General features: G+C 51.5%; 1 protein-coding gene across 1 annotated transcript; it reads right to left on the bottom strand.

The window, feature by feature from the left end:
- Nucleotides 1-8597: 8597 nt before the first annotated feature.
- On the bottom strand, nt 8598-15299 carry NEURL3 (neuralized E3 ubiquitin protein ligase 3). The gene is made up of 4 exons (XM_060117946.1): nt 15185-15299; nt 10504-10989; nt 9459-9530; nt 8598-8806 (listed from the first exon to the last, which is right to left on the bottom strand). The coding sequence occupies exons 1-4, from the start codon at nt 15297-15299 to the stop codon at nt 8598-8600; spliced, it is 882 nt and encodes a 293-aa protein (XP_059973929.1).
- Nucleotides 15300-27035: the final 11736 nt, after the last annotated feature.

Raw genomic sequence — 27035 nt, 5'->3', positions numbered from 1 at the left:
CTACAGCTGAGCAGAAGCTAAGACCAAGGAGCCTAATCTGTCTTTTATGATGAACAAGAATAATGACTTGGACCTAGTTTAAGGAAACTTTCACTTTTGGTTTACAAATAACTAGATCAAAGGATTTACACAGGATATTGATTCGGGGGGGAGGTGGCTCTTGGTTGTCCACTTATGTCTCACGAGATAGGCCCAAAATTTGATGGTCTTAAATGGAGTAAGATGTATGAGAAGTGTAGAATCATGGCCTCACTTCAGTATCAAAAACAATCAATACTACATACACAGCAGAACTTCAACCCATCAGGGAGCATAGTCCCCAGCCTGATACCTGGGCTCTTTCTGAGTCAGCACTGGGCAATCTCCTCCTATCTGCTCTTATGCTGCAAGGCCCAGGCATTTCCCATTTATGTTACCTTGAGGGATCTCCAAGGCAAGCCTGACCATGGGCTGCCACAACGTGTTTGTTTGTTCTTCATATTTGCTTAGTATATTTTTCTTTTCCTTTATTTTTAGTCTTTTTGGATTTTGTTTTAGGTCCACCTGTCAGAGATAGAAGGTAACAGGATTGTATTTTTAAAATTTATATTTTTTTATTTGCCCAAACTGAAAATCCTTGTCAATTGACAGGTGAATTTAACCCATGCACATTTACTATTAGTACTGCTCTGTTTGGACTGGTACCTATCTACTTTACTTTTTGTTCTTTTATCTCCTATCCTGCCTTTTGTTGGATTGATGAAATTGGAGTTCTATTATTTTAATGATTTGGAATTTATATATTCTGTTTATAGTCTTCTACAATCTGTATGTTCTTCAACATATCAATTCAACTTACATTTTTCTCATTTTTGTTGTTTATTTCTTCCTAGTGAGAAAAGAAACTTAGCATGCTTTTGCTTCCCCTCACTCCATCCAAGGTGATATTGTCTGTGGTTTTCATTCCAGATTTTTATTGATTTTTTTTAATGACCAACACTTATTTAGACTCAACTTTTTGTGCTTTCATTGAGAACAAAAAGTTAACTTTTCTTGTTTTTTCTTATGAAGTAATTTCTCTAAAAATTCTTTCATAAAGTATTGGTGAGTGAAAAACCAAGTTTATATCTGAAAATTTCATTTTTCTCTCATGCTTGAATGAGAGAGTAGTTGCTTGGAGAATTTTAAATTTCAAAATTATTCCCTCATCAAAATGAAGACTTAAGATCTGTACGTTTTAGTGTATGTAAATTATACCTTAATAAAATTTAAAAACTCTCTGAACCTTGAAGATATTATTCCATTGTCTTTCAGCATCCAGTATAGTTGAGGAAAAGTCTACTGTTAATTTGATTCACATTCTTTGTATGTGATCTATTTTTTTCCTCCTTGGGTCTTCTCTTTACCCCCAATGCTCTGAAATTTCATCAGTATGTGTCAAGATGAAGGTTTTTTTTTTTTCTTTCGTGTATTCTGTTTGGCAACTAGTATGCTTTCTCAGTGTGAAGAGTCATGTCTTTCCTCAATATAAATTTTCCTTTCTTCTTTGAGTATTCTCTTTCCTCCATTTTCTCTATTTTCCCCTGAAATTTTGGATATTTGAACTTCTGCATCTATTCTTTTATTTCATATATTTCACCTCTTTGTAACTTTGCAGTCCATTCTGTTTGCTTCCAGATCATGAATTATTTTTCAGCTATAATCTTTCTGCTGTTCAGTCCATCTAATAAGTTTTTATTTCAATGATTTAGTTTTTTGTTTCCAAGGTACCTAGATTTTTTTATGCAATATCTTTTTGCATCTAAGCCCAGGTCTGTCTGCTCTATTAACTGTATATATTTTTTCAGGTATGAAGTCCTCTTTTTGTTGAGTTGGATGCCTTTTCCCCAATGATGTTAGCTTTCCTCAAATACTTTGCTTTTCTTGGGTGTCATCTCCCCTAGAACTGAGATTCCTGGTTAGCCTGGGTAACTTGCTTGCAAAGAATAGAATATTCAGCTGTGAATTACACTGCATCTGCCTAAAGTGATAATGAGAAATGGAATGTATGTGCTGCTGGACAAGATGAGTCAACAATTAGCTTTCTGGGGCTTCCCTGGTGGCACAGTGGTTGAGAATTTGCCTGCCAATGAAGGAGACACAGGTTTGAGCCCCAGTACGGGAAGATCCCACATGCCGCGGAGCAACTAAGTCCGTGCACCACAACTACTGAGCGTGTGCTCTAGAGTTGGTGAGCCACAACTACTGAAGCCCACAAGCCACAACTACTGAAGCCTCCGCACCTAGAGCCCGTGCTCTGCAACAAGAGAAACCACCGCAATGAGAAGCCCACGCACAGCAACGAAGAGTAGCCCCCTCTCACCGCAACTAGAGAAAGCCCGCGCACAGCAACGAAGACCCAACGCAGCCAAAGATAGATAGATAGATAAATAAATAAATTTTATTTTAAAAAAATTAGCCTTCCGGATATAGAGGCTTCTGTTGCCTTAGGGAACTGTCAGTATCTGGGGCTTTGCCTTAATTCTTTGACCCAGACATCCATCCCCCACTACTCCTGCCCATGGTCAGACACACTGTGGCTCACTGCCTGCCTGAGATAAACATTCCTGGCTGTCCTTGTTTGTCTCAACTGGTATCACAGTTTCAGGCAGCTGCAACGTTAAACAACTGAAGCTGATGATGTTTGACAGATGCCCTGGGAATAGGGGTTCTCCCATGGAGAGGGTTCCAAGTTGGGTTAAGTAATGACAACACCCTATAAATGAAGACTTTCCAGGGAAGTGTAGTACAGGCCAAACAGTGATGATGCTCTGGTGGTAGAGCTTTCTGAGGAGTTCCCAACACAACCTGTCCCCTCTGGTGGCTGCAAGGCTGCTGGTTTTTAAGGCTGCTGTGGAGCTGAGGTTAGAGGGATGGGAGCAGGCCAGGTTAAACCACCACAAACCCCACTGCTCTTACCGAAATTGAGTAACTTCTCTTCGATAAACCTTGTTAGCCTTTGGTTAATATCCAGAGTTCTGGAAAAGTTGAATTTTATAATATTGCCAATATTTCTGTTGCTTTTATGGAGAAATGGCTTTACAGAAGTCCTTATGCCACCACTCCAGAAGTGCCCCCTCTGGTTATATCATTTCAAAGGCTTTTCTAGGTGTTAACTAATAAGGAGGTATTCGCTGGAAGTAGGAGTAAAGTGCTACCCTCGCCTTGGAGGTATTTGGGTTTTAAAAGACACTTAAACGATGAAAAAAAGTTGTCTTAGGATCCATAGGAATCATTCCAAAATACTGGGGTGATGTGGGGGCCGCCAGGACCACCCCCCAGACCCCGACAGCCAGCCCAGTGATCTCTTGGCTGCTTCTCCTGGTAGATGCCTTTTCCAGGGAAAGGAAGCTGCCGTATTTTGAGTACTTCCTCTAAGTTACAAGTTTCATTCATATTCACTATCCTCACAACGTACCAGCAAAGAAAATTGTCTTATTTCCACTTTACAGATGAAGAAACTGAGGCTCATATGACCAAGCTTAGAACACTCAAGGGTGGCAGAGAGGAGATCCCACTCCAGAGTGAAAGCTATTCTGGGTTCACCTAACCCAAAGTCTTGACCCTCTGGCTGGCCACGGTGCAGGGATGCAGTTTGTGGAGGGGCCCATCATCATGATTTTGGGCACAAAAGGTTCAAACTCCCTATTAGCTCTCTCCCTCACCAGTCGTGAAGCAGGAACAAGAGCAAAGTAACAGGTATGGCTTGTCCTCCTCCATCCCCCGCCACAAACACCGGCTCGGTTGGGGGGGGGCGGTTCCCAGGTCAACTCCTCCCTTCACTCAAGAGCCAGAGCCTCTAGGAAGTCCTCACAAGTCAAGGGTGGCAAGAGCAGAGCCTGGCTGTAGCTGTAGGACTATCCCCTTCACATGCTCAGCAACATAGAATCCACGGGCCTGAGGGTCCAGACCCCGCCTAGTCCACTGCAAGCCCAGGATGTCTCTGTGGAGAAGAGGGAGGCATGTCCCCACACCCCTGCATCCTGACCAGTCCCCAGCCCTACCCACTCCCACTGACTGCAACAAAGGGGACATACACATTACAAAATCATTCATAAAAGACAAACTTTATTTTGATATCTCAGAAATTGGCAAGGAAATAGCACAATGGTAACAGTGTACTCTCATATGTTGACTCATCTTCAGATGCACGATCTCACTGGGACCTCACAACTGCCCTGCAAGGAAGGCGGGGCAGGTGACTGCTGATTGCCTTTACAGAGGACTTGTTAGAGTGACCCAGCTTCCATACAGACTGTCAACATTCTACCAGGCGGACAGCGGCCAAGATGGCAGAGTAGAAAGACCCTGAGTTCACCTCCTCTCACGAGCCCACCAAAATCACAGCTATATACAGGACAACCATTGACGAAAGAGACCAGACCTACCAGAAAAGATCTTCTACAACTAAAGACATAAAGAAGGAACCATACTGAGATGGGTAGGAGGGGCGGACTCACCATATAATCAAGTCCCATGCCCTTGGGTGGGCAACCCACAAGCTGGAGAGGAACTGCAGGGGTTCCTCTCACAGGAGTGAGAGCTCCGAGCCTGATGTCAAGCTCCCCAGCCTGAGGGTCGGGCACCGAGAAGACAAGCCCCCAGTACACTTGGCTTTGAAGGCCAGCAGGGCTTAATTTCCAGAGTCCCAAAGGACGGGGGGAAACAGGGACCTCGCTCTTAAAGGGCGCATGCAAAATCCCACACACACTGGGACCCAGGGCAGAAGCAGTAATGTGATAGGAGCCTGGGCCAGACCTACCTGCTGGTCTCGGAGAGGCTCCTGGAGAGGTGGGGGCAGGGGGGCGGCTGTGGCTCACCCTGGGGACATAGACACTGACAGCAAGTATTTTGGGGCACTCATTCTACCGCGAGAACACTGCTGCTGGTGGCTGCCATCTTGGCTCACTAACAGGCCAACACAAGCTTCGGGACACCTTGGACTCCATACCCAACTGTGTCAGGGACCAGCCCTTCCCCTCACCCCACCAGCAATCCGACACCAGCTCTGGGATCCCTGGGCCCTGCAGCCAGACTCCAGGACCCCGCTCTGCCTGCCAGTAGTCTAGCACCAACCCTAGAACCTGGCTTCACCCACCAGTGGGCAGGCAACAACCCCAGAGTCTTCTGGACCCTAACTCTGCCCACCAGTGAAGCAACAGTAGCCCCAGGGCCCCCTGGAGTTCCTCAGCCAGCTGCCTCATGACCAAGCCTTGCTAACCAGCAGCCAGCAGCATGTACGCAAGGCAGGGCCAACCAAGCCTGTACCAGACTGCTCACATAGTCAGCCTACCACAATGCAAGGACCCACACAGCCCTCTTAGGGGGAACCCCAAAAACATATAGCTTGGGTGATGAGAGGGGAGTACACTGCTGGGACACACAAGACGTCTCCTACAGGAGGCCACTTCTCCAAGGTCGAGAAATGTTACTAACTTACCACATACATAAAAATACAAATAGCACTTTAGACAAAGTGAGGCACTAGAAGAACATGTCCCAGACGAAGGAACAAAATCAAACCCCAAGAAGAAGAACTAAGTAAAATGGGGACAGGCAATCTACTGAAGAAAAAGTTCAGGGCAATGATCGTAAAGACGATCAAAAAACTCAGGAGAAAAATGGATGCACAGAACAAGCAGTTAGAGGTTTTCAACAAAGAGTTAGAAAATATAAAGAACCAAACAGAGACAAAGAATACAATAACTGAAATGAAAAATACACTAGAAGGAATCAACAGCAGACCAAATGATACAGAGGAACAGATCAGTGAGTTGGAAGACAGAGTACTGGAAATCACTGCCACTGAACAGAAAAAAGAAAAAAGAATGAAAAGAAATGAGGATAGTTTAAGAGCCCTCTAGGACAACATCAAATGCACTAATGTTCACATTATATGGGCCCCAGAAGTGGAAGAGAGAAAGGGGCTGAAAACATATTTGAAAACACAATAGCTGAAAAATTCCCTAACCTGGGAAGGGAAACAGTCACTCAAGTCTAGGACATGCAGAGAGTTCCATACAGGATTAACCCAAAGAGGAACATACCAAGACACATTGTAATTAAAATGACAAAAATTAAAGATAAAGAGAGAATATTAAAAGCAGCAAGTGAAAAGCAACAAATAACATACAGGGAAATCCCATAAGGCTATCAGCTGATATTTCAACAGAAACTCTGCAAGCCAGAAGGCGTGACATGATATACTCAAAGTAATGAAAGAGAAAAACCAACAACCAAGAGTACTCTACCCAGCAAGGCTCCCGTTCAGATTCAATGGAGACATCAAAAGCTTTACAGACAAGCAAAAGCTAAAAGAGTTCAACACCACCAAACCAGCTTTACAACAAATGTTAAAGGAACTTCTCTAGGTTAAAAAGAAAAGGCCACAGGGCTTCCCCGGTGGCGCAGTGGTTGAGAGTCCGCCTGCCGATGCAGGGGACACGGGTTCGTGCCCCGATCCCGGAAGATCCCACATGCCGCGGAGCGGCTGGGCCCGCGAGCCATGGCCGCGGAGCCTGTGTGTCCGGAGCCTGTGCTCCGCAACGGGAGAGGCCACAGCAGTGAGAGGCCCGCGTACAGCAAAAAAAAAAAAAAAAAAAAAAAAGAAAAGGCCACAACTAGCAACAAGAAAATAATGAAATGAGGAAGCTCACTGGTAAAGGCAAACATACAGTAAAGGTAGGAAATCATCCGCACACAAAGCAAGTAGGGAGGTTAGAAGACAAAAGTAGTAAAATCATCTCTATCCACATAAGCAGTTAAGGGATACACAAAATAATTATATGCAAAATACAACATCAGAAACAGTCATTGTGAGGGGAAGAGAGTACAAACGCAGGGTTTTTAAAATGCATTTCTTTTTTTTTTCTAATTGGGGTATAGCTATTTTACAATGCTTTGTTAGTTTCTACTGTACAGCAAAGTGGAGTTACCTGTGCTATACAGCAGGTTCTCATTAGTTATCTATTTTATACATATTAGTGTATATATGTCAATCCCAGTCTCCCAGTTCATCCCAGCTCCCCTTTCCCCCCCTTGGTGTCCATATGTTTGTTCTCTATGTCTGCTAAAATGTATTTCAAATTAAGAAATCAGCAACTTGAAACAACCATTTATATACATATATATGTGTATATATATATGTATATGTATATATATGTACATATGTATAGACTCATGGTAACCACAAACCAAAAATCTATAACAGATATACACACAAAAAAGAAAAAGGAATCCAAACATAACACTAAAGATAGTCATCAAATATCAAGAGAACAAAACAAGAAGGAAGAAAAAAGACCTACAAAAACAAACCCAAAACAATTAAGAAAATGGCAGTAAGAACACATATTGATAATTATCTTAAATGTAAATGGACTAAATTTACAACCAAAAGACATAGAGTAGCTGAGGGATACAAAAACAAGACCCAAATGTGCTGCCTAACAAGAGACTTATTTCAGATATAGAGACACACACAGACTGAAAAGATACATGCACCCCAATGTTCACAGCAGCCTTATTTACAATTGTCAAGATATTGAAGCAACCTAAGTGTCCATCAACAGATGAATGGATAAAGAAGTTATGGTATACATATACAATGGAATACTACTCGGCCATAAAAAAGAATGATATTTTGCCATTTGCAGCAAAATGGACGTACTTGGAGCATTTCACATAATGCTAAGTGAAATAAGTCAGACAGAGAAAGACAAATACTGTATGATATCATTTATATATGGAATCTAAAAAAATACAACAAATTAGTTAATATAACAAAAAAGCAGACTCACAGATATAGAGAACTAGTGGTTACCAGTAGGGAGAGGGAACAGGGAGGGACAATTTAGGGGTAGGGGATTAAGAGGTACAAATTATTAGGTACAAAATAAGCTACAAGGATATACTGTACAACAGGGGGAAGACAACCAATAGTTTTATAATAACTATAAATGGAGTATAACATGTAAAAATTGTGAATCTCTACATTGTACATCTATAACTTATTAATACTGTATAACAACTATACTGCAATTTAAAAAACTAAATAAATAAACAAAATTCCACCCAGATGCTCCCTGCATCTGGTCCAGGCTCCTCAATACCCCAGGGTGGGCAGGGCTTCACCAGACACGCACAGGTACCTTAACTTCCTTAGCCATAAAACGAGGGATCAGGCTGCCCCCTCTCTACACAAAGGCCCTTCTCACTGGCACATGTGGGTTCCTGGGACTCTGGTGTACCGGGGATTGCTAGGTTCATGGTGGCTGAACCAGGTGACCAGCCAAAAGCCTTGGCACGCAAAAATGAACCTGGAGCTAGGCAGAGGGGTGAGAACCCCACTGGCCCATTGCTGAGCCACGTTCTCCAGCCAGACACCCACCAGGGAAGTAGTTCCAGTGTGGGCAGAAAGGGGCACCTCCTCGGTCCACTGGCCCCCTCCTGCTGAGGAGGGGGAACAGCCATTGCGGCCCTGACTCCATCTCTCCACCACACCTGTTGCTAACCAGGCTTTCTGACTCTTCTCCAGAAAGAGGGCAGAGCTGCACCTCGTCCCGTGGCAGGGGCCGGGCTCAGAGCTGTGCACCTACACCAGGGCCCAGAGCAGGAGGGTCCCAAGCCGAGGTCACCGCCTCAATCTCCCAGCGACACACAGGGCATTTGGCTGTGTCCCTGAAGACCCGCCAGGCACAGCAGCTGCAGAAGTGTGTGTGGCCACAGGGGACAAGGCAGGTGTTGGCAGCCTGGTGGAAGCAGATGGCACACTCCTCTCCTGCTGTGGCTGGGAAAGGGGACAACAGAGGTCAGGGGTACCTGGGGGCAAGGGGTGGGCAGCCCACTCATGATATAACCACAGGACAGAGAACTGTGCAGTGGGATTCTGAAGAATATTACCTTGTAAGAAAATGCTCACAATGTAATCAAGTGAAAAAAGTTGGGACGAAAACCATAAGGTACAAACATACATATCATAAGATTCCAATTTAGAAAAAAGGAAAACAAAGTACAAACAACTCCCCATATATAAGTCCACAAAATACTGGGAGGAAACCCACCTAACAGGTAATGCAAGGTTTGGGAGGTGTTTTTTTGTTTTTGTTTTACTTCCTTCTTTATCCTTTAATACGTATTTTATTTCTGTTTGGCAAATTACTATGAACGTGGATTGCTTTTTTAAAAGCAGACGGACAAAATAACATCTGTTCATGAATGTGCTCCAGTAACTTGTGAAGTTAGCCAATGTCCTAGAAGGCAGAGCTGTTAAATTGCTTTTAGGTTTCCAGGGGCGGAGCCAAATCTTTCTGGCCTAAAGCCCGTGGGAGACTTGATAGGACTTGGAAAGACTTAACTGAGTTCCCAGGGCTGGGGCCTCCCCCCAGCTCCCCTAGTGCTGGAGTCCTGGGGTGTCCCTGGGGCTCGGGGAAGCCACTCACCTTTGGGCTCAGGCAGAGCCTCATCACTGAGGACCCAGGGCATGGTTCGGGTGGGGGCGCTGACTGTAGGATCTAAGGCAGAAAGGGAAAGTCAGGGCCTGGGGAAAGCGAAGTCAGGGTGTCCTCGTTCCCCCGCCCCTCCCCAGCCCCTGCCCCTAAAGCCAAGTGTCCATCCCCTTTCTTTTCTGGGGTGCAATGCTGGAGCTCCAAGCTGGTCACCCAGCCCTGTCCTGGCCGCCCCTTTCCCAGCTTAACCCAGCAGAGAATTTGTAGAACTGCAGGTTCCTCCTGCTAATCCACCCTTCCTTTAGACAGCTCCCCTTTGCCCTACTTCCGCTGCTTGAGTGGAGACCTTCAGCATTATTCACGGTCCCCAACCCAGATGTGCTTCAAAATCCCCCAGGAGGGAAAACAGGTGCTTGGGGCTCCACTCCAGACCTACCAATTCAGGTGCTCCAGAGGTGAGGGTCCAGCAGCTGTGACAAGCAGTGTGAAAGACAAACGCGCAGGGGTGTCTGGAATGCTTGTGCAGGCCCATGGAACACCAGCCCAGAATGCCAAACTTTCTTTTTATGAGTGCTCCTGTATCTCCTCCCTCTCCTGAAATCCTCTCTCCTTTCAGGTGGTCCTTGTTTGCCCACCCAGTGCCTGAACATCTCACCTTTGCCCCCCAGGCTGCCCTCCTGCTCACCTCTAACTCTCACACTTATGTTCCCTTTGCTGCCACCCGTCTCAGCAAACGCCTACTTAGACTGCAAAGCCTAGCCCCCAAATTTCTTCCTTTGTGAACGGGATCAGCCCTCTAACAGATGTTTGGGGTGCTGAGCACGTCTTCTCATTCTTCAGAGATGAGGCTGCCCTCCCTATGACTAGGTCTTGTCCCCAGCGCCCATCTTCATACCCTGACATGAGCTGATGGAAAAACTGACGGCATATGAATGAAACAACAGTTCTCCCAGCGGCTCTGGATGCAGGTGAAGTACCGCCCGACCCTCCACCTCCTCCCGCCCAGGGGAGGAGCCTGGGTCCCCACCCGTGGCCTCACCCAGCAGCTCGATGGCCTTGGTGGTCCCGTACACGTCCATCACGGCCCAGAGCGGGGCGCCCATGAGCACGCCCTTGCGCAGCAGAAGCCGGGGGCCCGCGTTTACCTGGGCGAAGAGCCGGCCCAGGCGGTTCACCCAGAAGCGCACCACGTCCCCGGTGAGCCCGCAGCCGTCGGGCAGCATGGCCGCCCACGTCGGGCCCTGCTGCTCCAGGTCCGGGCACACGAAGGGCGGCAGGCCGGGCGCGGTCACCCGCTCGGGGTTCAGGCGCGTGAAGCCCACGCGGAGGCCGCCAACCCAGCCGCGCTCGTGACACAGCACGCGCAGCTCCACGCGCTCTCCGGGCCTCACCGGCCGATGGCTGAACACGATGCCGTCACGGAAAGTGGCGCGCCTGCGCGCGGTGCTCCGCTGCGCGTCCAGACGCACCTGCGCGCCCACGGCCTCGGCGTGGAAACGGAGCGCCTCTCGGGGCATCTCGGCGTCTGCGGGGGCGGGAGGTGTCAGTGAGGGGCGGGGCGGGCCGGACCCACGGGCTGCAAAGGCCATCACAGCACCCCCCTCCCAGGGGAGGGGGCGTTTCCAGCAACCCTCACTCCCCGGTGCCACTGTCCCCGCTCTTCCCTCCCCCCCCGCCCCCCCCCCCCCCCCCCCCCGCAGTGAGGAGCCCGCTTTGCCTGTCAGAGATCTTAGTTCCCTCGAGAATCTCCCCAAGCCTCAGTTCACCTCCGGTAGGGATGATGTAAAAATTAAAGGAACCGCAGTTCCTTTAATGGCAGCACCGGCTCTGGATACCCGGTAATGGCTATTATTGCCGTTAACTAGAAAGAGCAGGTTTTAGACCGGTAGACAGAATATGACCCTGGTTTTGACATATACACTTATACGTTCACTATATACATGTATATCTCATCTGTTTCTAGAAACAGCCTGAAAGGAAATGGGCTGACATGCTGCTTGTGGTCGTCCCTGGTGTTGTGTTTTCCTCTCTGCTTGTGTGACTTTCTGATTTTCCCACAGAGAACACGCGTGACTTGTGAAGCCCATGGCCCCCAAAGAGGGTGACTTTCTTGTCCTGGGAGAGAAGGTGCCTGGCAACTCCCAATCCAGTGAGGGGGCAAAGCCTGCAGAGGGGGAGTCCCAGGTCAGCCCCTCAGAATCGTGGGCTGGGCCCAGCCAAGTCCTGGGTAGGCTTTGAAATCAGGGAATTTCCTGACCTGACTCCACTTGGCAGCCAGGAAGGGTAAGTTCCTTGCTGGCCAGCCCTTTCTCTCAGCCCCAGAGGCCTGGAGGAAGCTGGTGGAGCTTCCTGCCCCCAGAACGGCTCTTAGCTCCATAGGCCTTCTCTCTCTCCCCGTCCCCTCCTCCTCCCCTCCTGGCCCTGCTCTTTCTGGGTTGGAAGAGGGAAATAGAAAATTCAAAGGGGTGAATTCAGTCAAAACTTGAGCCAGGCAGTGGTTAAGAATCCCCCTGCCAATGCAGGGGACACGGGTTCGAGCCCTGGTCCGGGAAGATCCCACATGCCACGGAGCAACTAAGCCCGTGCGCCACAACTACTGAGCCTGCGCTCTAGAGCCCGCGAGCCACAACTACTGAGACCACATACCACAATTACTGAAGCCTGCGTGCCTAGAGCCCGTGCTCTGCAACAAGAGAAGCCACCACAATGAGAAGCCCGGGCACCATGACAAAGAGTAGCCCCCGCTCACTGCAACTAGAGAAAGCCCGCACACAGCAACGAAGACCCGACGCAGCCAAAAAAAAAAAAAAGAACACTTGAGCCAGACCCCATCCCCAAGGAGCAAGGCCCTTCCCTCCTGGCCCTCGTCTCTGACACCCACATGCCTGCAAGTTTCCAGCCCAGCACAAGGGACACCCTTAAGGTCACAGTGAATCCATCCCTGACCTCCAAAAAGCCAAAGACAAGCCTGGCATGGTTCCCTCACCCAACGTGTGAGGGACAAGCGCTCACCCTGGCTCGGGGGGCCTCTGAACCCACGCTGCTATCCAAGCTCACCCCTCCCTCAGCCTCACCCACGGCCCTGCCCACGCCACCACCCCTTCCTGGAATGCCCTGGTCTCTCCCTCCCTTCCCAAAGGGTTGGCCCACCAACCCTTGCTCCTCCAGGCTGTGCACCAGCAAGGGAGGCCCAGAGAAGGCACAGATGGTGACCAGGAGCCAGAGCTGAGGGTCCTGACATCAGGTGGACCTGTCCTTGCATCCACTCAAGTTGCTGGGGCAGCCAGGAGACCCTGTGAGGGGAATTAGGACCAATACCCGGATTCTAGCCGCGGCTCTGCTGCTGACCTAGGCTGGTCACTGCCCCTCTGGGTTTGGTCCCTTATCCACAGTGGGAATGACGTGCCTGACAGCCCAGGCCTGGAGTCTCCAGGTACTTGTCTGGGGATCCTGAATGTGAGGACTTCATTGCCCACCTGCGCAGGCATCGGGCTGGGCGCGGGGGGCAGGTAGGGGCTCCTGATGTAATCAGCCGTAACCCACCCTGGAGGGTGGGGGCCAGGCCCCTCACTTGGCTGGGTCACCGCCCATCCCTGAGGTTGGGACTGGAGGGGAGCCCTGGAGTGGGCTCGGTGTGGGTGGTGAGCAGGGCCCTAAGCCTCTCCGTGCACCACCGCATCCCACGCTGCCACCACGCAGCAAGAAAAGACCCCACCTGACGGCGGTGAGCAGCAGGGGCAGAGCTGGGGTTCAAACAGGGATCACCTCAGCCTCAGCCAGTGCAGCCCCTGCAGGAAAGGGGCCCACCCTCGGGTCGGGGCGACGGGAGACCCATCAGGCCCCGCTCTGTGGCCCGAGACGGTAGCCAGTGGAGACGACCCTGTCCTGGCCGACAGCTGACTCCCCTCCCTCGGCAAGGGGTCAGTGGATGGAGTCCCCCCCAGTCTCCCGCACAGCTGCCGTGGACAGGGGCTGACGCAGGCAGGATTGGCTCTGGGGACAGTGGGATGGGGGATGGGGGATGGGGGAATCAGAGGAGCCAGGGAAATCGGCCTGTGGGAGCTATGTCCTCGTGTCACCAAGTAGAGGAGGGGGCTGAGAGGACACAAGTGCTGCACAGGACACCAGGGGCCAGTGGACTGTGCTCCCTTCTCTCAGCTGCACAGGCCGAGGTTGAGTGGCACTGACAGCCACCCTTGTCCTGCTGGCCGGGCAGAGAGCCTGCAAGACTGCATCCACCTGCGGGGCCCCTTCCTCTGCCTTGCATGGAGCTCTGTGCCTGAGTTTGGAGCTGGCTCTGGGTGGCGTCTCCTTCCACTGGGCGGGCTGGCAGGACTCCTCCCATTCTTTGACCCAGGCTACCCAGTCCCCCCTGCTCCTGGGCCGGGGAGAGGCAGAGGTGGGTACAGGCCAAGTGTGGCTCTCCAAGTAGGCCTGTTCCCAGCCGGCTGGGCAGGGGGTTGTGAGCACCTCATGCCCATAGGTGGCTGTTCTACTTATCAGCTGCATTTTCAGGCCGGATCCTGAGGCTCCATAAGCTGAGTTGCCCATGGGGGACCCTCCCCAGTTATGCCACCTGACTCCTTCACTCTCCCACCATGCACTGGGCTTGGCAACAAGGACCCCCTGGGCTGCTGGGGCGCAGGGAACACAGTCATGGCCTTTTGGATGTCCCACCCGCTGGACAGGTGGATTCCAATCCAAGAATCTTTGCAGCAAGGCTCTCGGAATCTAAGTGACCTAGGGTCAGCCCCCCATGCAGTGAGGACCTCCCCGATCTTCTTCATTGTCATCACCGCTCCTCCAGCCATCAAGCCTCTCCTGGCACCGGGCAGCTACTAAGTGCTTACAGTCTCCCCACCACCCCACAGGGAAACACTCTAAGGAAACGGAGCATGCAGAGGTGTTCGTGCAGCCAGAAGTGAGGGATCCTGGGCCCGCACCCCTGCGCTGCCCCCTTCATGGCACCATCATTGCCTGGAATCCAAACACAGTTGCCGCTGCAGCAGCAGCATTGGCAGTGGCGGCTTGGCCCTGCCCTGCGCCCAGGCTCAGGTGTCACCTGCTGCCTGGGAGGGAGGAGGGTCTAGGCGCTGGGAGCAGGAGTGCGCCGTCTGGATCTCTGCTGGTAAAAGACAGGGTCCTCCATCTCCTGCCCTGCACACTAAGGGAGCGCTGTGGCCTCAGGTGAGGCTGGCAGAGAACCATGGTGCCTGGTGACCTTGTGGTCTGTGCTTCTGGCAGCTCTGTAACCGGCAAGGTGTGTTGCTTGGCCCCCAGCCTGTGGGTGAGGAAACTGAGGTGCCAGGGAGAAGTGACTCACTCAAGGTCCCACAGCTCCATGGGGCAGAGCTGGGACCCCTGGTCTTCCACCAGGCCCCCTACACTCTACCCTGTTCCCACCCCAGCCATTCTTCACTCTGCACAACAGGATCCGAAGGCAAATAGGTCATGTGGGTCGTCGCATCACTGCAGGGATTCTGGACCCAAGTCACTCAGCCTCTCTTGGATTCTTGCAAGGAAAGGAAGTTCACTACCTCGCTGCCGCCTAATAGCTCACTACCTAGGTCAGCCCAGCCTGTATCAGAAACTCCTCCTGAGCGATATTTACACTGATTATACCTCTGCCTCCCGAGACTTCTTCCCCAGCAATAACACAGAGCACCCCCTCTGCTTCTTGCACTCCTGGTCCAGGGACCAAGCTTGGGGCTCCCACTTACCAGCCTGGGAGCAGATCTGAGCCCCCATCAGCCTGGGATCCTCGGACACTGGTCCCTGGGTCTGAAGAAGGCCAGTGGACAGGTTTCCAAAGGATTCAGCAGGTCCCCTTGTCATGGGCCAGGATTATATTACACTGTTGATGATTAATTAGAGATTGCAGTCACAGGTTGCCATATCCAGGGAATTTCCTGATGACTTCCCCTGGCTTGCAACAGGCCTGCTGCAGCTGGCTGGCCTGGAGGAAGCAGACACTGACGAGATGGCCTGGATAGGATTTGGCATAGATTTCTCTCTTACTTTTGGCCAGTTGCTCTCAACCCGGCTGTGCATTATAATTGCCTGAGTCATGTTAATAAGTACCTGTCCCCAGATCTGCCCCCAGAGACCTTGATGCCAGTGGCCTGGGGTGAGGCCCAGCACCGGCATTTCTAAAAAGCACCCCAGGGACTTCCCTGGTGGTCCAGTGGTTAAGACTCCGTGCTTCCACTGCAGGAGACACGGGTTTGATCCCTGGTCAGGGAACTAAGATCCCAGAAGCCGTGCAGCGTGGCCAAAAAGTAAAAAATAAAATAAACAAAAAACAAACTAATAAAAGCACCACGGATGATTCGAATGTACAGCCAGGGTAGCAATGATTCACTGCTACTGACCCCAGCATACAGGAGGTGCTTAATCAGTGTTGGTGAAGTGGACTGAACTGAATTAGCTGCATTCCAGGACCTGTGAAGTTGCCCCAGGCCCAGGTCTCCAGCAGAGAGGAGAGGGCCCAGCAAGACCGAATGGGAGAGGTGTCAATCACTCCTCAGCTTTGCTGGAGCTGGAATTCCACTTCCCAGAATCGCCCACGAAACGCAGAGGGTCCCACAGGAGGTCACGCGCAAGGCCTTGCTCCCAGGGTGTTAGAGGTGGAAGAGAGGTCAGAGATCTGCTGCCCTTTCCGTGAGAGAAACTGAGGCTGGTGACGGGAAAGGGGCTTTTGCTCTAACAGAGCGCTTCTCAGACTGCAGTGTGCACATGAACCTAGCACGGGGATCTTATTCAGATGAAGATTGATTCAGAAGCTCTGGGTCACCTGTGGGATTCTGCTTTTCAAACAAGGTGGTTCTGCAGACCCCACTTTAGGTGACGAGCCCTAGGTTAGTTTGGAGGCATGCGGGTACCCTGACCCTTGACCTCCAGGCTAAGGCCCTCCCAAGACCCTGGATCAAGGCCATGATCAGTGACTACTCTGAACTCGGCTGAAGGGGTGGATATGCCCCATGCATGTCCCAGAAGGACACGGGGACGGACGGTGGTGCTGTTGACTGGGTTGGGGAGTTTGATTGGGGGGCGTGGGGAAGGGTGGGTGTTTGGAGACCCGGATTCTGTCCCCTATGTCAGTTTGCCCTCTCTTACCCTCCCTGGGCCCTGGTGTCCCCGTGTGTAAGATGGGAAGCCCGGATGAGCTGGTCTGTGGGTCCCTTCCAGCCCCCACGTGCCATGACTTCGGTCCTGGTGACCGTTGCTTGGCCGCAGTTGACTTCAGAAGATGTTGCTGTGACCCTGGACCTTCTTTTCCACACCAAGCCCCCTGCCAGGCTCTCTAGGAACTGGCTTCCAAAGGTCAAAGGCAAACTGGTGAGAAGTCAACAGCCGTCACGGTGAGTCCACGGTTGATGGTCCTGTTGGCCCAGCCTGAGGGATCCGGGCTCAAGGCATCCCCTTGTCTCTGGGCAGCGCTGGAGCCAGAGAGCCTGCCTCTTCCCCCTCGCCCTCCCCCACCGGGTCTCCGCCTGTAGGGCTGGCTGCCTGCCTTGGGTGGGCTGGAGTCTAGAGCAGCTTGTTGATAAACCACATTCCCATCAAAGAGATAGTTATGGAGTCTTATCAGGGAAATCAGGCCTTGAGCTTCAGCCCATCAGGAAAATTACTGGACAAGCTGCGGACATCAGGCTGCCCAGTGCCAGCAGGTGGTCAGGACCTCAGCTGGGTAGGCGTTCTAAGAACTGAAATCCAGGGGATGGGGATGCCCGGGATGCCCCTCCCATCACACACTCCACCATTTATTTATTTAACAAACACTACTGTTCTAAGTCCAGTGCTGTATTAACTTGCTAATCCTCATGGCAACTTCTTGAAAAGGTTCTATTTACTGTAGTCACTCTCATTTTATAAATGGGGAAACTGAGGCACAAAGAGGTGAAGCAGCTTGTTCACAAATACAAGTGACAGACCAGGGCGTGGCCCAGGCTGTTTGGCTGGAGAGCGGGTGCCCTACCCGCCACGCTGTGCAGCCTCCACCATCCTCTTTCAGGCCACGGCTCCTCTGGGCATTTTAACCTCTCCCCCGTTCAACTGACACTAGTAGTGTTAGTTGCTGACTGGTTGCCCAAGTGTGAGGCAGAGGCCATCCCACGATGGAGACTGCACCCTACTCTCTCTTCCAGGCCACCCACCTGGCCGCAAGGCCTCTGCAAACGTTTGTTCCTGGAAGGCAATGACTGGCCCTCCAAGAGAAGGGCAGTCTCTGAGGCGCCCCCTGCCGGCTATAGCCGGTACTGCAGGAGGCGCGAGCCCGTGAGCCCTCAAAAATAGGATGGGCTCCCCCAGGACCAGAGGTCAGAGGGGCCGAGGCTTCTGAGACCTCTGCCCCTCTACCCCCCACCTTGAAGGTCCCCACAGTCCCTCCCTCCCCACCCAGGGTCCCCTCACTAGCAGTCAACCCCCAGTTTGCCCAGACCCCCATAATTACAAAGGGCTGTCCTACAGGTCATCTCCTAAGATGCCTCAAGTGCTCTGAGAAGCTTCTGGACAGTTGCTTCAGCCTCCACCACACAGCCGAGGAAGCTGAGCTCTTGCCCAGGGCTCACGCCAGCCTGCAGTCAAGCGGAAGTGGGAAGCCAGTGGGAATCCAGACCAACCTAGGACCCTGCTAGGCAGCCCAGCCCCTGGTGTCTCCTGCCTTCAGGGCCCTGAGGCCCCTTGCCTGTGCTCAACTGTTCTCCGTCAAGCCGAAATTTCGGACGGCAGTGGGCTGCCAGGCCTGGAGACCAGCCCCTAGAACAATCAGGGCCGTGTGCACAGGAGGCGGTCAGCAAGGATTTGTCGGTGCCAAACAGTGCAGTGTCGCAGTTTCTTTAAAAATTGTCCATCAGCTTACCTAACAACCCACCAATTCCACTCCTGGGTGAATAACTGACTCTGATTTTGAGTGAGCTGATGAATGGTCCTGCATCCACACTCCCTTGGAAAAACCTCCGCCCTGGAAGCCAGCGGGCTTGGCTAGCACTGCCACTTGGTGGAGAGAAATGGAACTGACCGTGGATCTAATACCCTGGAAGGAAACGGTTGGGACCGCAGTGGTTCCCACCTGTGTCCCCCCGCAGTGGCTCTCTCTGCCCACGCGCTTCCTGACAGTGAGCCCCCTAGCACTTCTGGGGGTCAACCAAATCCTCTTGGTCAATAGCTGGGCCCGACCCAGAGGTCCAGAGGTCAGAGAGGGAGGCTAGGGTGTGCCCGCAAAGTAGCCAGCCCCGAGTTAGGTCTGTTCTCTTACGTCCACACACTTCTGCCCCGTGCAGATCTTCCTGGGCCCTGATTTTGCTACAGCTTCCACTGCCCTGGGCCCCCTGGCTCCTGCTGTGCCAGCACTAGGGCACCCTCCACCCTGTGAGTGCGAAGCCTGCCGGAGAGGGGAGCCGGGGTGGGGACGGGGGTGGGGAGAGGAGGCCCCGCTGCGAGGCCAGTGTGACAGCTCAGAGATGAGGGAAAGGGGGAGGGGAGAGGCATGCCCTCTCCTCTTTTGGTTTCCTGTTTTCCTTCTCCCTGTGCCTACCTTGGGGCTGATAGGAGGACTGAAGCGTGAGTGCTTAGCACAGGCAAAGGAACTGTCAGTAAATATCAGCTCTTACCATTAAAGGAGAAGTAAGGGCCTCCCCTTACTGGAGGGGACATCAGTGCCTTTCCTGGGGCCTTGCGAGTGCCCTACGGTCTTCCTGCTGCGGGGCAGGGTACCCAGAGCCCCATGTGAGCTCGCTGGGGAGTGAGTCATCAGCACTGTGCAGCTCCAGGGCCCTGAGGACCTCTGGCCCAGCAGGGCCAGGACAGCCCCGGCTCAGCCGAATCTCCCAGGCAGGAGCACCAGCAGCCCAGGCTGGTGGATTGGGAAGGGAGTTATGTATGTGCCAGGACACAGCCGAGTGTGAGGGCCAGCCGTGGGCCCCACAGAGATGATTCTAAGGAGACCCAGCCCCATTTTGGAAAATAAAAAAACATAACAATTGCTGGCGCAGAGAGAGAAAGTCCAGCCAGCCATGATGAGCAGAGCAGTGGCCCACATACGTTTGCACGAGCCCAGCGTACGGCATGGGCAATGTCCAGCCAGGAGAAAAGGCCCGGCTTGGAGTCTGAGTGGACAGGACCCCACTGTTCAGCCCAGAAATCCCCCCTTCCATTTAGAAGGCCAATCTAGCCCTTATCCCCAAAATGATCTCAGACAGAACTTTGGAGAAACCAACATGTCAGGGACAAGCACAGGAATAAAGGCCCTCAAAGGACACGGAGAGGGATGTCAGAGACACGGGAGGTGCAAGGAGCGTGACATCCAGAAGCTAAGGATGGGCCGAGGGGAAGGAGCAGAAAGCTGCCAAGCTCAACCCAGGTGTCTGGCGGGATGACAGCTGGGAAGAGGCCATTGGGTTTGTTGGGAAGGAGGTCAGTGGTTGGAGAGGAGGGGTGGAGGCAGAAGCCAGGGGCAGCTGCTGGAGACATGGATTAGTATGTGTACCTGTACCTGATAGGCTGTGAGGGCAGCTGCCCGTGACAGAAGCTCAAAATTGCTCAAGACTGAGGTTCATTTCCTTCCAAGTCCAAGTCTGGAGGGTGGGGACTCCGCTCTATGAAACCATCATATGGGCCAGGCCATTTCCAACTTTTGCTTATCCTCCCTGGGGTCCTGCTCCCTCCACGTGGCCCAGAGTGCTTGCCCCATAGCCATGGGCCAGCAGCAGGAGGAAGGGGCCCAGGTAGGGCACAGCCAGGAAGGTTCACACAACCCCTTACTTCAGCTCACCTCCCACTGGCCACATCCAGCTACAGGGACAAGGAATATAGCCTTTATTCTGGACAGTTCTGTGCCCATCTAGGAATGGGGGCCAGCCATTATCCTAGGAGAGAAGGAGAGAATGGATATTGGAGGCGGGGGAGCAATCACAGGGTGCAGGGAAAAGGGGGTGGCAGCCAGGGGGAGGGGTGAAGGGAAGAGAGAGCTTTGAGCATGGAACACCTGCGAGCACGGGTGCAGAGATGGGACCCCAGAGGTCCGGCACCAGAGTGGTCTCTGGCCTATTCTGCCTCCCTAGGGGCCTCTCCACCCTCCCCTTGAGCTTTCAGACCCAGGATAAGAACTGACCCATCCCCCCGGGGATGAAGGGGTTAACAGCAGTGTGTCTCTGCCCTCGCTGGGCTGTGCACCCATTGATTTCTGCTGCCTCTCTCAGCTTCCGATTATGTGTGAAAACACGCTCGAGGGAAGGAAGACAGGTCCTCGAATTCTGTCTTGTGGGTCTAGCTCGTCCTGAGGGTTGATTTTGAGGGGGGGTGGGGGGCTTTTGGTAACAACTGCAGACAAGTGCTCCGGGCATCACCCTGCGCTTCATTCTCTCCATCTGTGAGAGGACACACATCCCTCGTGTGCGGCCTTACCAGGAACTTCGTTAACTCATTGAGTCCTTCAGTGGAACAGTCAGCAGACCTTCCCAGGGTCCTGTGCTAAGTATACAGGATAGCTTAGTGCCATCACAGAGTTGGGTCTCTGCCACCACCGGCCGTGTGACCTGGGTGCGTTTCAGACGGGGAAACTGAGGCTCAAGCTTGAGTAGCTAGTAGAGGTTACACCGGAACTGATTCCAAAGCTCTCCACCCCTTTAATAATTCTAAAATAAAGATAACTAGTCACCTGAGTAAATGTCCCAAAGGCATTTGAAAACTGTGCAAAAGTTCAGTACCTGGAGGGACTTCCCTGGTGGTCCAGTGGTTAGGACTCCACGCTTCCACTGCAGGGGGCCCAGGTTCCATCCCTGGTCAGGGAACTAAGATCCTGCATGCTGCACGGTGCGGCCAAAAAAAAAAAAAAAAAAAAAAAAAAAAAAAAAAAACCAAAAGAATGACGCTTTCAAAAGTAGAAATGTGTACAATAAATTCTATCAAGTGAAATATTTTTTTTTAAAAAAGCTCAGTACATGTTCTTGGCACCATGTATTTTTTAAACCACATTTCCTTGTTCTCAGGTCTGTTCTGGAGAGATGAGATGGCTAAACCTTAGGCTTCTGGATAAGCAAGGTGTTGCCTCTTCAGATGGAGCCTGAGTTTGTGGGGCCCCTCTGTGAGCTCCCCCAGGCCTCAGCCAGTGGGCTGTGCTACTCAGAGCTGAGGTAAAACTCCTGAGCCCTCTCTTTAGGTCCGGAGAGGAAGCCAGTGCCTCCCCTCAAAGGCTCCAGGGACCCCAGGGAGAGGTTAACAAAGCACCCTCCCCCTCCCCCCAGTTCTTGCCCATTGCCTCCGTCTGCCGAATCCTCCTCCCCTGTCTCTTTTCCTGTGGAGGTTTTCTTCCCTGTAGCCCAGCACACCCCAGACAGGCTCTTTTTCTTTGATTTTACTGGGGTACCACTGACCCACGCATTTGTGAGCGACTTGAAGGTAGCGGTCACCGGGTGTGTGATGTGGGAGCGGGGATTTACAGCGCTGCTCGGCACAAAGATCAAAGTTAAATCAAAGCCCAATCAAACAGCATTTTCACGGTGCTGTTTCTGCCCCTGGGGTGTCTCGCCGTTCCTACTTTACAAGCCTCAACCTCCCTTCATACAACAGGCCTTTCTGCCCACTCCCACACCTGGCGGCCTGAGGGATCTTAGCTCCACGACCAGGGATCGAACCCATGCCCCCTGCAGTGGAAGCGCGGAGCCCTAACCACTGGACGGCCAGGGAAGTCCCTACCTCCAGGCCCTTTATTCTTCCCCTGTCTTCACCCTGCCGTCTCTGTTTATTTCTCACGCAGAGATGTTCAGCTCTCCCTCTGAACCGATACCCTCCACGGGACCAGTTATTCAGGCCCCCAAACCCCCCCACCAGGTGCTCCACCAAACACCAAGACCACTGCTTTCAGGTTCTGGCAACACCACGGATGGAAATAACACTGAGAAAACACTGAGAAATTCAGAATAGACGTTCGAACCACAGGAGAATTTGAAAAAAGGGTGGGGAGACACCCTGGTATTGAGTGTACAGAGAGGACTGGGGGTCAGAATTGAGCTTTGACCCTGGCCACACAGGGTCAGGAGGTATGGCCTTAAGAAGAAAAGGAACTGTGGGACTTCCCTGGTGGCTCAGTGGTTAAGAATCTGCCTGCCAGTGCAGGGGACACGGGTTCGAGCCCTGGTCCAGGAAGATCCCACACGCCGTGGAGCAACTAAGCCCGTGCGCCACAACTACGGAGTCTGCGTGCCACAACCTCTGAAGCCTGTGTGCCTAGAGCCCATGCTCTGCAACAAGAGAGGCCACCTCAATGAGAAGCCTGTGCACCGCAATGAAGAGTAGCCCCCGCTTGCCGCAACTAGAGAAAGCCCACGCCCAGCAACATAGACCCAATACAGCCCAAAATTAATTAATTAATTAATTTTTTTAAAAAATAGAAGAAGAAAAGGAACTGAGACCGCTATATAAGCTAGAACCCTGGAAAGGCTGCCTATCAGGAAAGAATCTACGCAACAACCTAGGCAATGGACAGTAAATCTGGTTTTGCTTTATGGCTCTGGGCAGGAGAAAAGATTCCTGGGAAAGATCAGAGCTGAAAACCCAAACTATCCATGGAGATGGCATCCAAACTTACACTCTCCATGGGGCGAAGAATTCCCAAGCTGAAAAATTTACACAAAAATACTCCCCTGATGAGCCCTTGGAGCAGTTGGCATGAAAAAATACAAAACAGACCTCTGAGGCCATTGTCACAGCCCAGGACACATAGGACTCCCACAGAGCAAAACAATCTCACTGAAGAGGAGCTCACAAACACCAATTAAATTACACAAAGAAACTATCTACCATGAAAGAGAGTCAGCAGTACAGCAAATAGGAAAATCATCTCTGAGAACTTGGGGTAACAGGACAAGCTGAAAGAGATCAAATCGGTATGTTAAAAATTAAAATTGTAAAGGGAGGAATAAAAATGACAGTGAAAGAGCAGGATACTATGAAACAGATTTGAAAAGGAAGCAAGGAAATGAAAGACATAGACGTTGAATGTGTAAACAGATTGGACAGGCAAGTCAGCAGATTAGACATAGTCGAATTGACTGGAAGGCAAACCTGAGAAAATTAATCAGAATGCAACACTCTGGTAAAGGACTAGAACATTTGAAAGAAAGGTTGAGACATAGATGATAAAATGATATGTTTCAATATACAACAAATAGAAGATGCAGAAGAAAAAATCAGAATGAATGGGACAGGAATAATATTTGCAATATTCAAAGCAAAAATGGATGAAAGGGCTTCCCTGGTAGCGCAGTGGTTGAGAGTCTGCCTGCCAATGCAGGGGACACGGGTTCGAGCCCTGGTCTGGGAAGATCCCACATGTCCCGGAGCAACTAGGGCCGTGAGCCACAACTACTGAGCCTGCGTGTCTGGAGCTCGTGCTCCGCAACAGGAGAGGCAGCGACAGTGAGAGGCCCGCGTGCCGCAATGAAGAGTGGCCCCCACTTGCCGCAACTAGAGAAAGCCATCGCACAGAAACGAAGACCCAGCACAGAAACGAAGACCCAACACAGCCAAAAATAAATAAATAAATAAGTTAAGTAATTAAAAAAAATAAATGGATGAAAAATTTCTAGAATGGAGAAAAAGGCATGAATCTTCAGATTGAAGAGGCACACTGAGTCCTAGGCAGGATAAATAAAAGTCAATCCACACAGGAGAAAAGGGAACCCTCCTGCACTGTTGGTGGGAATGTAAATTGGTGCAGCCACTATAGAAAACAATATGGAGGTTCCTCAAAAAATTAAGAATAGGGCTACCATACAATCCAGCTCTTCCTCTTCTGTGTTTTTATCCAGAGAAAACGAAAACACTAATTCCAAAAGATATATGACCCCCATGTTCACTGTGGCATTAATTACAATAGCCAAGATACGGAAACAACCTAAGTGTCCATCAATGGATGAATAAAGATGTGGTTTATGTATACAATGGAATATTACTCAGCCGTAAAAAAGATGCAATCTTGCCATCTGTGACACACGGATGACCTCGAGGATCTTATGCTAAGTGAAATAAGTCAGATAGAGAAAGACAAATACTGTATGATTTCAATCCTATGTGGAATCTAAAAACAAACAAACAAAAACAAATTAAATGAATAAACCAAACCAAACAAAAACAAACATGTAGATACATAGAACAGAGTAGTGTTTACCAGAGGAGAAGTGGGGCGGGGGAAGCCAGGGGCAGGTGAAATGGGTAAAGGGGTCAACTGTATGGTGACAGGTGGAAACTAAACTTTTGCTGGTGAGCACGCTATAGGGTAAACAGAAGCTGAAATCTACATCGCCATCGGGTGGGCTGTGTGGAGTGAGAAGTGGAGAGACTGGGACAGACTGAGCTGGAGGGGGACCCTGGAGGGACTGAACACAGATGAGGATTAGAGAAAGCCTTTGTCCCCAGCCCAGAAACCAAAGCCTACAGTGTTCCGCCCTGGATCTGGAAGACCCTGCCCACCCCAGGGCTGGATGCAGCTCTGCCCAGCCCTGAGAAGAGGGCAGGCTGTCAGCCTAGAGACCCCATGAGGCTGACTTCTCACACATTAATCTCACTGTCTTCACGTCAACACCAAGAAGTAAGTGTTCCTATTTTACAGATGAGGAGAGTGAGGCCCAGAGGCGGAGGGGCATGCCCAAGGCCACACGGTTAAGGGGCAGGGCTGGCAGCTGATCTGACTCTGAGCTCATTCTTTTCATCAAAGCTGGGCGTTGTGCCTCCTACTCACGGCACCAGCAGCCTCCTTGGCCTCATCCCGAGGGGGCACGTGGCTGGAGCAGCAGGGGTCAGACCAGAGAGCAGAGGGCCCAGCAGGGTGGGGTGCCTGGTGGCCACCCTCCCTGTCTATGGCTGCCCCCTTCCCCTCCACAGATGGCAAGAGAGGTTCTATGGAGCTCGGGCTCCTGTAGGCTCCCCACTTCAACAAAGCCCCCTCCACTCCTCAATCTGGCGGCCAGTCAGAAAAAGCTTCCCAGAAGGCGCCCGGCCAAGACCTGGACTTCCCCCAAACACCTCCAGCACCCCCTACACTTGCTGGGAACCCACAGCCCTCCCAGGGCCTTCACCCCAGAGCTTCCTTCCTTCTCAGTGGTCAGCCAAGGCCCCCCATTCCCTGTCTCTTTCCCAGCTGGCCCTCAGCAAGGGGGTGGGTCCTGGGTCATGTGTAGGGAGGATGGGAGCGGATGGGGATGCGATGGCATGACGGGAAGGCTGAGCCCCAGCCCTGCGTCAAGACAGCATTCAGGCTCCCAACAGACCGAAAGTCCTTGGTTCGTCGCAGGCAGCCCTGACTCCCCTGGCTTTCACGAGGAAGCGGCAAATCATAAGGAAACCGCCTCCTTGGGAGGACTTAGTTGGGACAGAAACGGCAGATGGATGCCAGTTCTGGCCAATCGCCACATCAACGTGTACAGAATGCACGATGGATTCCAAACCATAATCCTAAATACCTGCAAAGAGCCTTAGCCGACCAGCCGCTCCTTTGACTCACTCAGAACAATAACAAGAGTGAGGGCGGCTCCATCGCTCCAGCACGTGCCCTGTCTTTCTAGTGCCTTTCACAGCCTAGAGAAGCAGCCCTGGGTGCATTTTACAGATAAGGAAACTGAGGTTACTGAGGTTAGGTAACTTGACCAAGGCCACATATTTAGAAAGTGGTGGAACTTTTCAAACTACTCAGTTGGGGAAATGCTCATCATTTGTAGAAAAAATTTCAACAAGGCATAAGAACACAGGTTTCCAGTTAACCCTCAGTTACCCAGAAAAGTCATTTCCCCTACACACACACACGCCTGTGTGTGTCTGCACGCACTTGAATTGTCTGATTCATAGAGTTCTTGATGAACAGGCCAGACCGCAGGGGGGAAAATGTACAGAAACCAGCGACTATATTCTCTGAATTCAGTCGTGTGCTTGGAGATCCCCAAGTAAAAGGTAACAAAACATACCTTATTCAAAGCAACTGTCAGGGAAAGGATAGGAAGCATGGGCCACCATCAGGGGCACAGCATCCATCTGGGTCCCCCCTCCAACCCCTTGCTCTTACAGGTGCTGACCTGGGGGTGATGGGCCACCTACCTGTGCTCACTGCAAGGCTGAAGGAAAAGCAGGAGACTGGTGGATACAGGGAGAGCTCAGCCACCAATCTGCTGTGTGGCCTTTCTGGAGCTTAGTTTTCCTGTGTGTAAAATCATGAGTCAGGGGCCTCCCTGGTGGCGCAAGTGGTTGAGAGTCCGCCTGCCGATGCAGGGGATACGGGTTCGTGCCCCGGTCTGGGAGGATCCCATATGCCGCGGGGCGGCTGGGCCTGTGAGCCATGGCCGCTGGGCCTGCGCGTCCGGAGCCTGCACGTCCGGAGCCTGTGCTCCGCAACGGGGGAGGCCACAGCAGTGAGAGGCCCGCATACCGCAAAAAAAAAAAAAAAAAATCATGAGTCAGCAAACTTTTTATGAAAAGGGCCAGATAGTGAATATTCGGGGCTTTAGATCTCAGTCACGTATTCTTCTTTTTTTTTTTTGCGGCACGCGGGCCTCTCACTGTTGTGGTCTCTCCCGTTGCGGAGCA

This window comes from Mesoplodon densirostris, chromosome 14, assembly GCF_025265405.1.
Source record: "Mesoplodon densirostris isolate mMesDen1 chromosome 14, mMesDen1 primary haplotype, whole genome shotgun sequence".
Taxonomy (NCBI): Eukaryota; Metazoa; Chordata; class Mammalia; order Artiodactyla; family Ziphiidae; genus Mesoplodon; species Mesoplodon densirostris.
This window is presented reverse-complemented; position numbering and strand designations above follow the sequence as displayed.